This window comes from Aspergillus ibericus (genome assembly GCF_003184845.1).
Source record: "Aspergillus ibericus CBS 121593 unplaced genomic scaffold BO80scaffold_18, whole genome shotgun sequence".
Classification (NCBI taxonomy): domain Eukaryota; kingdom Fungi; phylum Ascomycota; class Eurotiomycetes; order Eurotiales; family Aspergillaceae; genus Aspergillus; species Aspergillus ibericus.
Genome location: NW_020292116.1, coordinates 349,660 through 363,399, shown reverse-complemented (window position 1 = coordinate 363,399; position 13,740 = coordinate 349,660). Strand labels below are relative to the sequence as shown.

Here is a 13,740-nt window from a genome sequence, read left to right as displayed (position 1 = left end):
CCGACCCATAGTTATCTACTCCGTAGATAGTACCCATATGATCCATCATACACGCAATGCTTCCATTGACAGACAGTTAATTATAGCCCTGCACTTCCCGCCCCTTGACAAACACCCGGCCAATGTTGCGGTCATCCCCCGTCATTAGGAACTTTTCAAACACCTTCTGGATTCCATCTTCCTCCTCCACCGGCGCCATTACTCCCTCCCCATGGGTCCGAACAAGCAGCGCATCGAACTCCTTGCCGACCAGAAAATTCCCAACCTTCTCCTGCAGTCCACACACCCTCGCGCCTCCTAGCGTAGCCATATAAAACCCTTCCGTGACACTCAACGGCTTGTCCCGGCCTTCTGTCATCGTACACCGCGCCGTAGACACCACAAACGCAGCCTTCATCACATCAAGCATGGAACTCGAATACCCTCCACCGCAGTCGGTCCCTAAACCGACCTTGATATCGCGTCTCAGATACTCTCGTACGGGCGCAACCATGAACTCATCCATCGTGACATTGGGGATGGGACAGTGAGCAATCCCACACTTCAACTCCGTTATGCGTTCAATTTCCGCATCAGAAAGATATATCGAGTGAGCAAGAATGCTGCGGTCATTCAGCAACCCCAACCGCTCATAGAGCTCAGTTTCACTCTTATCATTCGGAAACAATGACCTCGTGAAATCCACCTCGCCCCGCGACTCATTGAAATGGGTCTGAACGGGCAAGTCACTGTTCCGGGTCGCAACCTCCCCGAGCCCAACTAGGAGCTCCTCCTCACAGCTGATCGCGAACCGTGGCGTGATCACGGGCGTTACTAATCCGTGCGCTGGATCAAGCTTCCTAACCTCGGCGATGAAGTCCTCCGTATCACGTAGAGACTCCTCCACCGACGGATCACGGTACCAGTCCGGGGCGTGGCGGTTCATATTGCATTTCCCAATAAGGGCGCGCTGGCCGAGGCTAAGGCAGGTTTCCGCGAGGATCACCGATGCCGACGCATGGCGGGAGCCGTAGTAGCAGGCGGTGGTGATTCCTTGTTTCAGACCACCGCGGACACAGGAGCTATAGAGCGTCTTCGCATATTCCGGATCGGATAGTTTGGCTTCGTGTCGGAAGGTGATGGTTTCCAGCCAAGTCAAAAGGTCGATGCCGCGCCCGGTGCCGCGTTGCGCCCATTGCGGGGCATGAGTGTGGGTATCGATGAAGCCGGGAATGATGAACTCGGACGGTTGGAGAATCGTCACGGTGCAGGTAGATTCAGAGTAACCGTGCTCTGGGAGAATGTCAGGGATGGAGGCTGCCGGGGTGCGTGGACGGATGGATTCGATGGTTCCAGTGGGGGAGATGAGGATGAAGGCATCGGTGAGGATCTCAAGTTCATCGGAACTAAGGGTGTGGATGACAGTGCCATAAAAGGCTTGGGCTTTGGCTTCAACAGAAGTCATGGTAGTGGTTGTGAGTATGGTGGTGGAGGTGGGAGTGAGAGTTGGCAGAAGATAAGCGTGGTTGGGGTTTATCTACAGCGGGGTAGCGAGGCACTTCGTGTTTACAGAACCACCACAACGCCGTAAGCACAGATACAAAATGCCCCCAGCACCATCCCATCCCAACAACTAAAGGGTATAGTACGTCGCCATCTCCTCCTGAAACCAGTCATAGGAATAGAACAACTGCTCGGCCAGTTGGGGATCAATCATCGGCACCGTCCCCGATCCATTGACCAACAGGACATCATCTAGCACCGGCGCCAGAGGCACCGGCGGTGCGACCAGAACATGCTGCGGCTGCGGCGGCGGTGGCTGCTCCAGGATTGGTTGATGATGTGGTAGTGGCGGTGGTGGCGGAGGCTGTTGTTGTTGTTGGATCTGTTGTTGTTGTTGTTGCTGCTGCTGCTGCTGCTGCTGCTGTTCCTGCTGATATGCCAAGTGGCTGAAGATCATTGTGCTCTGGTTGCGAAAGGTCTCCGCCAGTCGTTCCACTCCCGGGCGGCGCTTTCCAAACTCCTCCAACAAGACAACAACCGCCTGGATGGCACGTCGCATGGTCTGGTCCTCCGGCTTCCATGCCGCCACACGGCCCTCGCGGACAGAATGAAGGTCTTGGTTGAGACACCACAGGATCGTGATGCCGGCAAAGTAGACTTGACTGAGAGTCAACCAGATCCACTTGAGCTTACCCAACGAATAACTGTCCCAGTATGACCGAATAACCTGAATGCTAGCATCCCCGCAGCTCACTATGCTTGTTGCGTCGGGCGTCGGATTCCGCGGACTGGGCCGGTACATGAGGAGCAGGGTCGTGGCGTACAAGTAATCGTAATAGCTAGTGGAGTAGAGAAGCGCTGGTGGGTACACTGGGGCTGCGCGCCGCCAGTCATCCAGCTCCTGGCGAAAATGACTGAGCGTGATGGCGACCTCAGTAGGAGGGGGTGGCGATTGATTGTTAAATACTGTCACGGTCAGTGGGTGGGACGTGGGGAGCCCGAAGGTAAAGTAGGAGCCTTACAGTAACGGTAGATGCGTGAAAAGATCCGACGCAGACGTACCACCTGCAGGGGAATCGTCATGGCGCTAGCCCCGGGGGCCTCCGTCCAGTCATCGTTAAACTCTCGCGGCAGGCTTACAGAGATGTCTTCATCCGCTATCCCAAGTGGCCGTCCAAGGGTACTCGCTATCAGTCGATCAAGGTTGTATAGACTCCAAAACGCCCGTTTAGCCATCTCCTCTTCCACCGCGTTGCCCACTGAACGGGCTTTGTGTAATCCTAGGCTGGTAGCGAGACGCAAAGCCGTCCCGAGGATATGCCACACACTTGGACCCGTGGTCGCAAACATCGTGTATACTGCCACGCTCAACAGGGCCCGAACTGCCGCCAAGTCCTCATTCTGTAAAGCCAGTGCCATGGTCTCGTTACTGACATGATAGAACTCGGCTGCCTGAGACTCGTCGGCAGCCCCGATCAACAAGGCCGTAGCTATGGTGATATGATACGAATGGTGAACCTCCGGAGCTGGTACCTCACCCGCATAAATCCGCCGCAGATGGGCGAAAAATTCAACCCGGTTGAGAAACGGATACTGGTAACCCAGGCTATCGAAATATTGTGTAGTCACTCGTTCAGCCTCTTCCAGTGAGGAAAGCCGGATCACGCGAGGCGCGGACGCGACCGGGCGCGCGATGGAAGGCCTTCGGTGCTCCAACTGGTCCCGGAAGATCTCACCCACATTCGGTAACTCCGTACCTACAGCAGAAGAACTGGGAGCCGGGCTGCTGGATGGCGCAGTTGCAGTCGTCGTAGGCGTCGAGTGCGCCGGACTGCCCCGGGTCATCATCATGGCCGGTACCTGGTACCACCAGTCCGGATCCCCTTCGCCATCCAGGGCCGTCCCCGTCGGCCGATCGGCAACGGAGATGCCTGTCTTGCGGCGCACGACCTCTTCGAGCCATCTGACGCGGTTTTGTAGGTTTTCCAGCTGATCGCGAGGTACGGACGCAGCCGCGACCTGAGGACCCGGGGGGGGAATGGTACAGCGGACGCCGGCGCGAGTGCACGCGGAGCAATTCGGGTATCGGAAGTCACATTTCTTCTTCCTTTTCCGGCAAAAATCACATGCGGTTGACACCCGTTTGCTGCGAGAAGGAGCGAGGTGTGAGGGGGACGATTGCGAGGGAGGAGGTAGCGATTGAGGCGGTTGGGGCGGGCGTTGCTGGTGTTGCTGGTGGTGCGGCTGAGGCGGCAGGGGAGGCGGCGGCAACGACTGCGGAGAAGGAATGGAGTGAGAATGAGGATGAGGATGAGGATGAGGAAGAGATTGAGGATGCGAAGGAAGGGGCAGGGGATCGAGTCGGAATTTGCCCAGCTGATGCCGAAACTCGGGGTCACGGTTGGTCATGGTGGCAGCGACGGACGAAGAGGAGGCCAGGGAAGGCGGCTCGAACCGCAGGCCATTCCGGGGGTGAGTGGGGGAAGTTGAAGGATGGATGGTCGTGGTTGGAGTTTGGCCGAGAGTTGGTCTGGCTGATGCAGCCGTAGTCGCCTTTAGTACCAGCCGGGCGCACGCCCGAGATGCCTTAGTCCTGCTCGGCCTTCCCACCCCTCCGTAACTCCGGGGTCATCCTGGAGACGAGTGGTGGGTTATTCCCTCATCACCAGTACTATCACTACTACTACTGTCCTAGTGCCCCCCAACTTTAGGGGGGACCACCCCCGTTAGTCATCCTACATCATCGCTCTTGTCCACCGCAACACTCCTCTTCCTTCTCCTCAGGATTTCTTCTATGCACCGTTGCCGATTGCAAGGTACCAAAACCTTACCCCCACGCGTGGCGATATTGGCTCATGGAACGTCAAGGAACCTAGACACCTCGCCAACTCTCGCGTCAATATTAACTAACCATTCATTACATTCAATATTATATACGATCGTCCACATGTTTAGCTAGGTCGGAGTGTCATCAGTGCCAGGTCCCTTTCGCCGGCCCAAAATATCCCGATGCCGGAAGGCTCTTGTACGGCGTGCCCTTTGCATCTGCCGTATGCTCATATACTGTATTTCCCCACCAGTTCAATGACCCAGCCGGAAGGGTGATGCAAAAGAAGATGATGACGGTAGACACAGCGACCCCAGAGTCGAGCGCAGCAGAAAGCACGTAATCTAGGTCGTCAGTATGGCATCTCAATCAGTGCGGGAGGAAGCTACTGACTATATTTCGACCACCAGGCGGGCTTGCGCCGCTTCAGGAACCCGTTAAAGATCACATTCACCAGCCACCAGGACGAGAAGTTGATACCCGTCGCAGGTGGCACAAGGCTCATGGCGCCGAATGCGACGGGCCAAGAAAGATAATTCACCTTGCTCCATCGCCGACCGAGGAGCCATGTGATGACTACTACGACGGGTCCCACAAGGAAGAACCAGAGCAGATTCCCGTAGATTTGGCTAGGAGAAAAGTTTCGATCGGGACCAAGGACGCCTGGATACGGTTAACTCAAAGACATGGGGTTGGGGCGCAGTTTCACACTTACCCCAGATCAGTGATGATGAGTATGTCACTTCGCCATGAGGGCAGGTAAATCCCCCCGCGGCATTAGAGGTGCACACTCCATGAATCCGTGTAATCATGAAGACAGTCACCCCGCACTGAACGATAGCACCCACAAGCGTGGCCATCCCCTGTGCGACAAACAGCGTCCGTGGCGCAATATGGAGATAGTGGGCTAATTTCATGTCGGCCACGAATCTACGGGGTCAGCTCTCATCCATCACCATGCAAAAGTTAGACTTACTCGAGTCCCTGCGACACGCCCACGTAGCCGTAGAACTTGAAGGTCATATTTGCGACCGGTCGTCCAAGAAACGCATAGCCACCAATGAACTCAGTGATCAGGTTCAGTTGATTGCTGGAAATGTTGGTGAGGGCTTTGATTATGCCAACAGGGATGATATAGATGATCGGCAACACGAAGGCCAGCAACACCGCCCACGCTGGGAGGTCGGTATGCCAGACCTCGTTGGTCACTATGCTCAGCACAAACATCAGGACCGTGACGCCAGCAAACCACCACCACGGCACGCTCTTATAGCCATCCATGATTCGGGCATGAACATCTTTCTGGTTCCTACCCTTCCATTGCTCAATCAAATCCTTGCCGTGATACAGTGCAATGTGGACAAAGATGCCCGTCAAATTTGCAAATGCCACCCCATACGTCATGGCATATCCGGCGGGGAGAAACATGGGCGAATAATTGCGGTACGCCTCCACATTAAACGTCCCATCCGCGTTCATTACGCGTGTGGTATTATAGGTCTTGCCCGTGTTGTCGAAAGTGCTGGGGTTGAGCAAAGGAAGGTAGGCCGAGTACCAGGTGTTGGTGTAATAGACAATTGGACAGATAATCCAGTAGAAGATCACAAACGAGCCGATGACATTCAAGCCTGCCCAGAATGGAACTAACAGGGGGCTTTGGTTGGCGTAAACGACCTGTGCCCAGTCAAAGGTCAATAAGGACATGCCTAGTCCGGTCTTCTGGCCAAAGAGCTGGTTGACCACGACGTTGTTGGGTACAATCCAGCAAATGAAACTAAATGTACTCAGAGCCGTAAAGAGGTACCCCGGAGCGAAATACCAAACGGCTCCAGCCACAAACACGATCAGGAAGAACCTGAGCCTGCTAATGGTCCAGCCATCAGCCATCGGATTCTTACGTGAATGCAGAGTCGAAAGCAACGCTGCGTTTGATAGCACCTGCGGCCAGAGCATAGTGGCTGGGCCCACGAGCCAGCGTGCGGCCATCCCCGCTAGCCCAAAGCCGAACAATTGGGTTGTAATCATTAATAAGACCTCAAACCCCCCACGAGACGGCATGTCGTAGAACTTGACCATGGCCTCAATAACTTGAGTGGCAGCTGCCGACCCAAAGGACACATTAGCCATAATTGTGATTAAAGCATGTTCTTTGATGTTGAAATGGCGATCCGGATTGAGCCAACCCAGAGGCATCCATTGCGCCCACGCACACCCAATCGGAAACGCCAGAAGTTGTGCAACGAGGGAGCTTATGGTTACACTGGGCTGTCTCAAACTGAAAAACTGGTTCAACCCACTGCCAACCTATGAGTAGTCAGTGATCCACCAACCCGATATACTTCGTCGAGGCCGGAACGTACAATAGTGAAGATGATCCCGATCACCCACATGCGAACAGTGTTGATCGGGAGTTGTTTATCATCGACCGGTCGGACGACCGCGCGCACCTCGGGGAAAGGGGAATCGTCGGCTTCATAGGGGAGGATATCCTGGGCGCGACAGTCGCTAAGGATGCTCGAGGCATCGCTGGCCTCATGCAGCGACGGTTCCTAGACAGGTACGAACGCGACCGTCAGCCTTAGATCTTCCGCAGGAGCCAATGGCGATGGACAATGGACGTGTCAGATGCGATTGTCTCACGTAAAATGCATGCTGCAGGTGGGATCAGGCGAGATACTACTCCGTCGAGAGAGCGACCACGTGAGGGGCCCCCGATGGCTTGAAATCGATGAAGATGACAGGATAAACAACAATTAAAGACGGCAAGGAAATATGGGGCCAGCCCACCTGGATCGTCGACGACTTCTTGTCGTCCGTCATCGTGTGCTGCAGCCCCTCCCCTTTCGTCTAATAATAATCTCGAATCCCGGAGCAATCTGGCGGGAAACGAGCTAGGCGTCTGAAGCTGGGGAGACCGGCTCGGATGATGCGTGGAATAATCAGCAGATTAGGGGCTCTGGCTGGTCCGGAGTCCCTCGGCCGCAGAGACGGTGGAGTGCCGCCGCTGCAATCAACCAACGACCAAGCCTGGCACCGGCATGGGCCGACACTAACAACGCGCTTTCTTGCCCGGGTCGGTAATCCTGGAGACGAAGTGGCTCTCTTCTGGAAAAACGCCTGGAGGAGAGGTGGATGAGGATGAGGATGAGGATGGAGATGGGCTCGAAAGTGGCGGGAACTCTTTCCCCAGGGAAGGGGAGATCCCCCAACTAGTACTGACGTAGGCCTCGCAGCGCAGGGGGAAAGGAGAAAAGTCTGTTGTGATCACTGACCTTTCAGCCTGGTTCCAGGCATCCCGGCACTGAATCGCACAATGAATCGGCCACGCCGGCTCCACTCCTCTCCACCCACTATTTGCTCGGTACTGTGCCACCCGGAGCTTAGGTCCTATGAAATCCTCGCTCATCCTCAATCTAAGCTCTATAGCCCTGGTCAGGAAGGGCCAGAGGCGGCAATATGTGATGGCCGTGCAGCCTGTATGAGATTTGGCCTCAACATTGCTTGTCTGCTGGTCCGCGCGGGCGTGCGCCCAGTCCAAGCACGGGGCGCCACCATCAACTCCCGAGCCCTTGAGGCTTTGTGAAGCTTAAGACGACAGTGCTTCTGCTTCCCTTCTGCCGTCCGGTGGATAATGGATGTATTATGAAAGCCTGTCCCGTCCAGCGCAATGGCCAACAGCCCTGCACTTTATCGTGTGCCGTTCGATCGACGGAGGACTCTCGGTCCGAATTTTGGCCATGGCACCCTGAATAGTGGGTGCAGGATCTCAGTTGGGTCTGCCGTCAGACCTGATTCGGGACATGTCTACCAATCCACGTGAAAGTTTTTAAGTCTGGACTCTGGCGTCAGGACAGAGTCAATCTGAACCTGGGTGTATGCATCTCAGGTCACGACAGCCCGTGGTCCTTTGTTGTTGAGTTTACAAGGGGGAATCCCCGACTCACACCGGACACTGAGCTTCGCCAGATGACATCACGCAGGATTCGCAGCTTGGAGACAGCAGAAACAATGAACCACGGCTCCCAGTGTAGGAGCCTACTGTTGTCCTACAGCTTATCCTGGTACTGTTGGGGTCGTGAATTGCGATGGAATCCAGATGAAGGAGCAACCGGGTCAGGTCATGTGCGACCTCAGCATCACGCAGCAAGGTTGGGCCTAGCCAGGGCTAACGGGGTTTGAACGGGAATTGCAAGTTCTGCAAGTCCGTCAGAATAGTGTGGGGAAGGGCCAAACCTGATAAATCTCGCCAGTCGTGCGTAGTGCATTATACTGCATCAGCTTTGCGGTCAACATCTTCATAGGCGAAGTACCTTCTATCAGCGGATCTTCCCGGTCGGTGATCCCGACACGTTGCAGCAGCCACCCAACCCAGGAAGTCGAGTCTACGATAGATTAAAGCGTGGTTTTGATTGAGTGGTGACCTGGCTAGTGCAGAGAAGAATGCTTAATCTCGCGTTCTATTATTATGATTGTGGTGAATATGGCGGTGGATTAAGGCTTTAAAGCATGCCGCCCGATGACATACGGGCCAGCGCCTTACTGCAAGGGGAACCCGGGCCGGAAGGGCTACTCGACAGTAATATTACTACTCAGTACGGAGGACTTCGTACCGAATACTATCTATCAAGGAGGTACGGAGTACTATGTAATACCATCCGAGTGATATAGTTAGTCATGTCATGTCTTAGTAGCGGAAGGCCACCGACAAGATTCTCACGGCTTCCTTCCGTTCCAAATTCCTGCACGACTCGCCCCCGGCTATGAGGTCAGATCGGGTTCCAGCGAAACAACGGAGCTAAAAGAACTAGGAGGGCTAAGAGGGCTAAGAGGGCCGAGGACGGGCTCTGCCTTGGTCAGGACCCAAGAATTCCAGACCCTGAAACCGGAATCTCACAAGGGCAGAAATTTTCGGGGCCCTTTCCCCTTCGCACGGGTGGAAAGGTCAAACACGGAGGGTATAGGAATAAAGAGGCGCCCCAGGGAAAAAGGGAAGTTGGGAAAGGGAAGCTGAACCTAAGGGCGACATTCCCAGTTCCCCCAGTCAGCCTCTCCCAGTCACTGGTCGGCGCTGCTAAAAGGATCCACGGCCTGGCGGCTGATCTCTTTGGCCACTGAGAGCCGGCCTTGCCTTCCCCCCCGCGAGGCCCGGCGTAACTTTCCGTCCACTGGTTGGTCCATCCCGTCTGCTGCCCGCTCACTGTTGACGTCGATGCCTCGTCCCATCCGGTGGGCCTCTTCTCGCTGCCATCTGACACCATGTAAAGTACTAGGCACATCCGCCATCCACCAACCACCAACCGTCAACCTTCATCACCGCCGCCGGCTGTTGCTCATCCTCACTACTATCCACTATCTTATTTATCCTATTCCAATCTGCCACCTTCCCCTCCCCCCCCCCTCCAGCTGCTTTCCATTCAGATCCATGCCCTATTCCCGCTCGACTGTCCCGGATGCTGCAAGGATTCCCGCTCCGACGCCTCAGGATCGCGTGAAGCCACCATTGGTGCCATATGTGGTGACCATGGATCTCAACAAGCGGCTGTTTCATCTCGACATCGAGAATAAAAGCCAACCCCAACCCCTCAACTTCTCCATGGTAACGACACCCCCGGACGACGAAGACGAAGACGAAGGGAATCATATGAAGCTCGACAGGGGACCGGCACGGTCCCCTCCCGGTCCGGACAATCTGCGTGTCGACGGCCATGGCATGGGTGAGGTTGGCGTGCGGGAGCCCGAAGCCGCCTTAGGTCGAATCTATCGCTATACGCCCATTCCAACCGTCATCCTCGATCCTTCGCTGCGTGTCGTGGAGGTGTCCGATTCCCACGTGGCATTCGTCCAACTATCAAGGGACGTGCTCCTCGGCAGTTTCATCTGCGACGTCTGTCCTCGTACACTGCCGGCTTTAGATGTTGCTACTCTATTTGGCGCGCTACGTGCGGCAATCACCACGCAGGACGTTCAATCAATTGACAGAATTCGTATAGACGATCTTAGCTCCTACTATAGTCTTCGCATCACACCCATCTTCGAAAAGTCTAACCTGCTATACCTGGTCCTTGAGGCACTCAACGTCACCAAGGACCTCACTAGATCGGGGGTAGATACCCGCCGTTCCTACGCCAACGACACGTACAAAGTCTTGCTGGACACCGTCAAGGATTATGCCATCTTCATGCTCGATACTCACGGCCATATTGTAACCTGGAACTCGGGTGCTGCCCTGCTGAAAGGGTACTCGGCCAAGGAGATCATCGGGCAGCACTTTTCCATCTTCTACGGCCAGGAGGACCGTATTGCAGATAAGCCCGGCAAGGAGCTTGTGGTCTGTCTACGAGAAGGCAAAGTGGAGGACGAAGGCTGGCGGTACCGTAAAGATGGTTCGCGGTTTTGGGCAAACGTGCTAATCACGCCGATGTACGAGCTGGGCCGTCACATTGGCTTTACCAAGGTCACCCGGGACTTAACTGAACGCAATGCGGCTGAGGTCCGCATGATCGCGGCTTTTGAGGAATCGTCGAAGCTGAAGACCGATTTTCTGGCAAACATGAGTCACGAGATTCGCACCCCCATGAACGGCATGCTCCTGGCACTCACATCATTGATGGGCACTGAATTGAACGATCGACAACGCGAGTATGCGTCCATAATCGAGGATTCTACCTCTGTACTGCTCCAGGTAATCAACGATGTTCTTGACTATTCGAAGCTCTCCTCTGGGTCTTTTACATTACACCCCGATACTTTCAGCGTTGAAAGCGTTACCGGAGCGGTGGTGCGCAATTGCAAGGGTGCTCTTAAGCCTGGCGTTGAACTAACTAGCTACATCCCGCCCAAATTCCCCAGCACGATCGAAGGTGATCCGTTGAGGTACCGTCAGGTCCTCCAAAATCTAGTCAGCAATGCGGTCAAATTCACCGAGGAAGGATATGTCAAAGTCCACACCACTTTCTCCGACGACGCGGAGGATCCCAATGTGTACCACATTATGACTGAGGTTGTCGATACGGGTGTTGGTGTCCCCGAAGATGCTCTGGGCTCACTATTCACGCCGTTCACGCGGTTCGCTGAGTCTGGTTCGAAGAGGTACCAAGGCACAGGCCTTGGATTATCGATCTGCAAGAGCTTGGCAGAACTCATGGACGGAAGTGTCGGTTATCGACCCAATCCTGAAAGGCGGGGCAGTGTTTTCTGGATGACAGCCAAGATGCACCGTGTGAACGCGGCGGTGTTGAATAGAATGACTAAGACTCCGGTGGAGGAGGTCGGCGATATAGAACGGAAGGTCCATGAAGTTGCCCCTCACAAGCACGTTCTGTTAGTCGAGGACAATCTGGTCAACCAGATGGTCATGCTCAAACTTCTCCAGAACATGGGATTCGCGCGAGTTGACACGGCCTGGGATGGGGCGGAGGCCGTCCGACTTGTCAAGCAGCAACCTTTATCGTACAATACGATTCTCATGGACATCAGCATGCCGGTGATGGATGGTGTGGAGGCTACCCGGCAGATTCGGCAAATGGGGCTTGACATGCCTATCATCGCGCTTACGGGGAATGTCATGGAAGAAGATGTGGACGAGTACGTGAAGATGGGCATGAACGACTATATTGGGAAGCCCATCCATCAGAAACAGCTCATGCGATTGCTGTGGAAGTGGATGGGGACCTGACGCGATCTCCACAAACCCTCGACCCGCCTTCCTAGCAAACGCTCGACCTTGTCGACCATTTGAGACTTGCGATCGCAACTTTCTGGTTGAAGCGAGCTTCGGCCAAGCCGTGATTATGCAGAGAAGCGGGTGCCGGGACAGCGTCCGGCACATTCTGTATTCTGCAGGATTGGCTTACATCCCCCGCCCGGAGGACACGCAAGGCTTGTCCTCTAGTAGCGAACTAACCTGGGCCCCCTACGTAGACTGCGAAGCAGTACTACCGGAAAATCCACGCGATGCGCCCAAATGCTCCAGGACAGAACTTGTCCGGCCTACTGCCGTATGGGCTTATGGATGCGTGTTGACGCAAGACCTACGATTCGTCTTGTCACGATGACCACGAAGGAATATGGCTTTATTTATGAATAGAGCATTCGATACCACGCTATACTGTACTTTTTCAGCTGGCACAGGCTCCCCGGGATCATGAGATTGACATTGCTGGGCAATGGCATGATCAAAAGGGCTGTTGTCTAGGCCATTGAGGAATCCATTAGCAAATGAAAAGCGAGATTTCTTCATGCTAATTCTGTTACACCTCGAGTCAAGTCGTAGTCTCTTAACCCAATGGAGGCCATCAAGTAATGCTAGCCATGTACCTCGTAGCGGAGTTTGCATCGCCGCGGTTACTGTTCTTGCGTCACCGGCTTCACATCATTGCATTTGGGCCTGGCTTTGCGTCACTGCATTTCATTCTGGCTTCACGCGATTGCATTAGAGACTGGCTACCCATCACTCCACCTAGCTCTGACAGGCTTTCCGTCACTCTATCTGATTGCCATCACTGCATGGATCTCCGTACATTCGCCCGCAAGGACCACCATTCCATCACCTAGCCATCATTCTACCCTTACAATGACACCCCCCGTTAATGCTTGGCGTGAAGGCTCGGCGTGAAAACGAGAGAATGATTCAATTGGCCTAGTTCGTTACCGTGTTAGCTCTCCAGCAGTAATATAAATAGTAGAACCCCTCTGTCGCTGAGTTTTCTCTTCTTCTCATCTCCAATTTTCCTCACTTTCGTCTCACATAGTCATTTCCCCTATCATAGAGATGTCAAGTCTCCCTCTCATACCTTCAGTCCAGCATCAGACATGGACTATTCTGCCCTTGCATTTCTCTTAACATATCATCTACAAGAGGATATGGATCCTTTCAAGCAATCACACCGTGCTGATTTGGCTGTGGGAGATGACCTTCTCCACTAAGCGAGGAAATCGATCCTATGCATTCTTGTGGGGTCAGCACTTACCCCCTAATATAAATCAGAAGGCCATCCAACCACTTGCGTTGGTCAAGACAGACCTCTGGATCCCCGACATACATATTAATCCGGTACAAGCAGGCTGGTCCGATAAGACCTGGATTACCGATGCTCCAAGTCTGGGTCTCTAAACACCGGGATATAGCACATCGCGAAGCACAGCTTCCTACCGGACGACAACCCATATTTCCAACTAATTGGTTGTCAAGATACGGCAGATACCAACCTATCTGCTCAAAGACGATAATACAACTCATCAGAGGCAATATGGAAGATGTCCTTGATGACCCGGGACTTAGAACCCATTTCAGCCAGATCTTGAAACCAAGGGATACACTCATCCTGTGTATTTCGATCCCACTTGTTTTGTGGCGTATCACGATGTTTCAGCTCCCAGACTCATGTGTGTACAGCTGGATACTGTGGTGTTAGACTCCTTCGGTGCTCTAC

General features: G+C 54.2%; 3 protein-coding genes across 3 annotated transcripts; 1 reads left to right on the top strand and 2 right to left on the bottom strand.

The window, feature by feature from the left end:
- Positions 1 to 76: 76 nt before the first annotated feature.
- On the bottom strand, positions 77 to 3,995 carry BO80DRAFT_493428 (uncharacterized protein; the record flags this gene model as incomplete). The annotated part of the gene is made up of 3 exons (XM_025723815.1): positions 2,505 to 3,995; positions 1,703 to 2,448; positions 77 to 1,516 (listed from the first exon to the last, which is right to left on the bottom strand). Exons 1-3 carry the CDS (start codon positions 3,889 to 3,891, stop codon positions 77 to 79), a joined length of 3,573 nt encoding a protein of 1,190 aa, XP_025575638.1. The 5' UTR covers positions 3,892 to 3,995.
- A 363-nt stretch (positions 3,996 to 4,358) lies between these two features.
- optF (small oligopeptide transporter, OPT family) lies at positions 4,359 to 6,056 on the bottom strand. The gene is made up of 4 exons (XM_025719385.1): positions 5,286 to 6,056; positions 5,025 to 5,239; positions 4,703 to 4,972; positions 4,359 to 4,653 (listed from the first exon to the last, which is right to left on the bottom strand). The coding sequence occupies exons 1-4, from the start codon at positions 6,011 to 6,013 to the stop codon at positions 4,454 to 4,456; spliced, it is 1,413 nt and encodes a 470-aa protein (XP_025575637.1). The 5' UTR covers positions 6,014 to 6,056; the 3' UTR covers positions 4,359 to 4,453.
- A 3,275-nt stretch (positions 6,057 to 9,331) lies between these two features.
- Positions 9,332 to 12,297, top strand: fos-1 (sensor histidine kinase/response regulator Fos-1/TcsA). Its single transcript, XM_025724675.1, has 2 exons — positions 9,332 to 9,477; positions 9,574 to 12,297. The coding sequence occupies exon 2, from the start codon at positions 9,732 to 9,734 to the stop codon at positions 11,982 to 11,984; it is 2,253 nt and encodes a 750-aa protein (XP_025575636.1). The 5' UTR covers positions 9,332 to 9,477; positions 9,574 to 9,731; the 3' UTR covers positions 11,985 to 12,297.
- Positions 12,298 to 13,740: the final 1,443 nt, after the last annotated feature.

Coding starts and splice junctions, on each gene's coding strand:
- optF (XM_025719385.1), bottom strand. CDS start 6,013: ATGTCCTTATTGACCTTTGACTGGGCACAGGTCGTTTACGCCAACCAA. Junction 4,973..5,024: donor CTCATCATCACTGATCTGGG/GTAAGTGTGAAA, acceptor AACCGTATCCAG/GCGTCCTTGGTCCCGATCGA. Junction 4,654..4,702: donor CGCCTGGTGGTCGAAATATA/GTCAGTAGCTTC, acceptor CTGACGACCTAG/ATTACGTGCTTTCTGCTGCG.
- fos-1 (XM_025724675.1), top strand. CDS start 9,732: ATGCCCTATTCCCGCTCGACTGTCCCGGATGCTGCAAGGATTCCCGCT.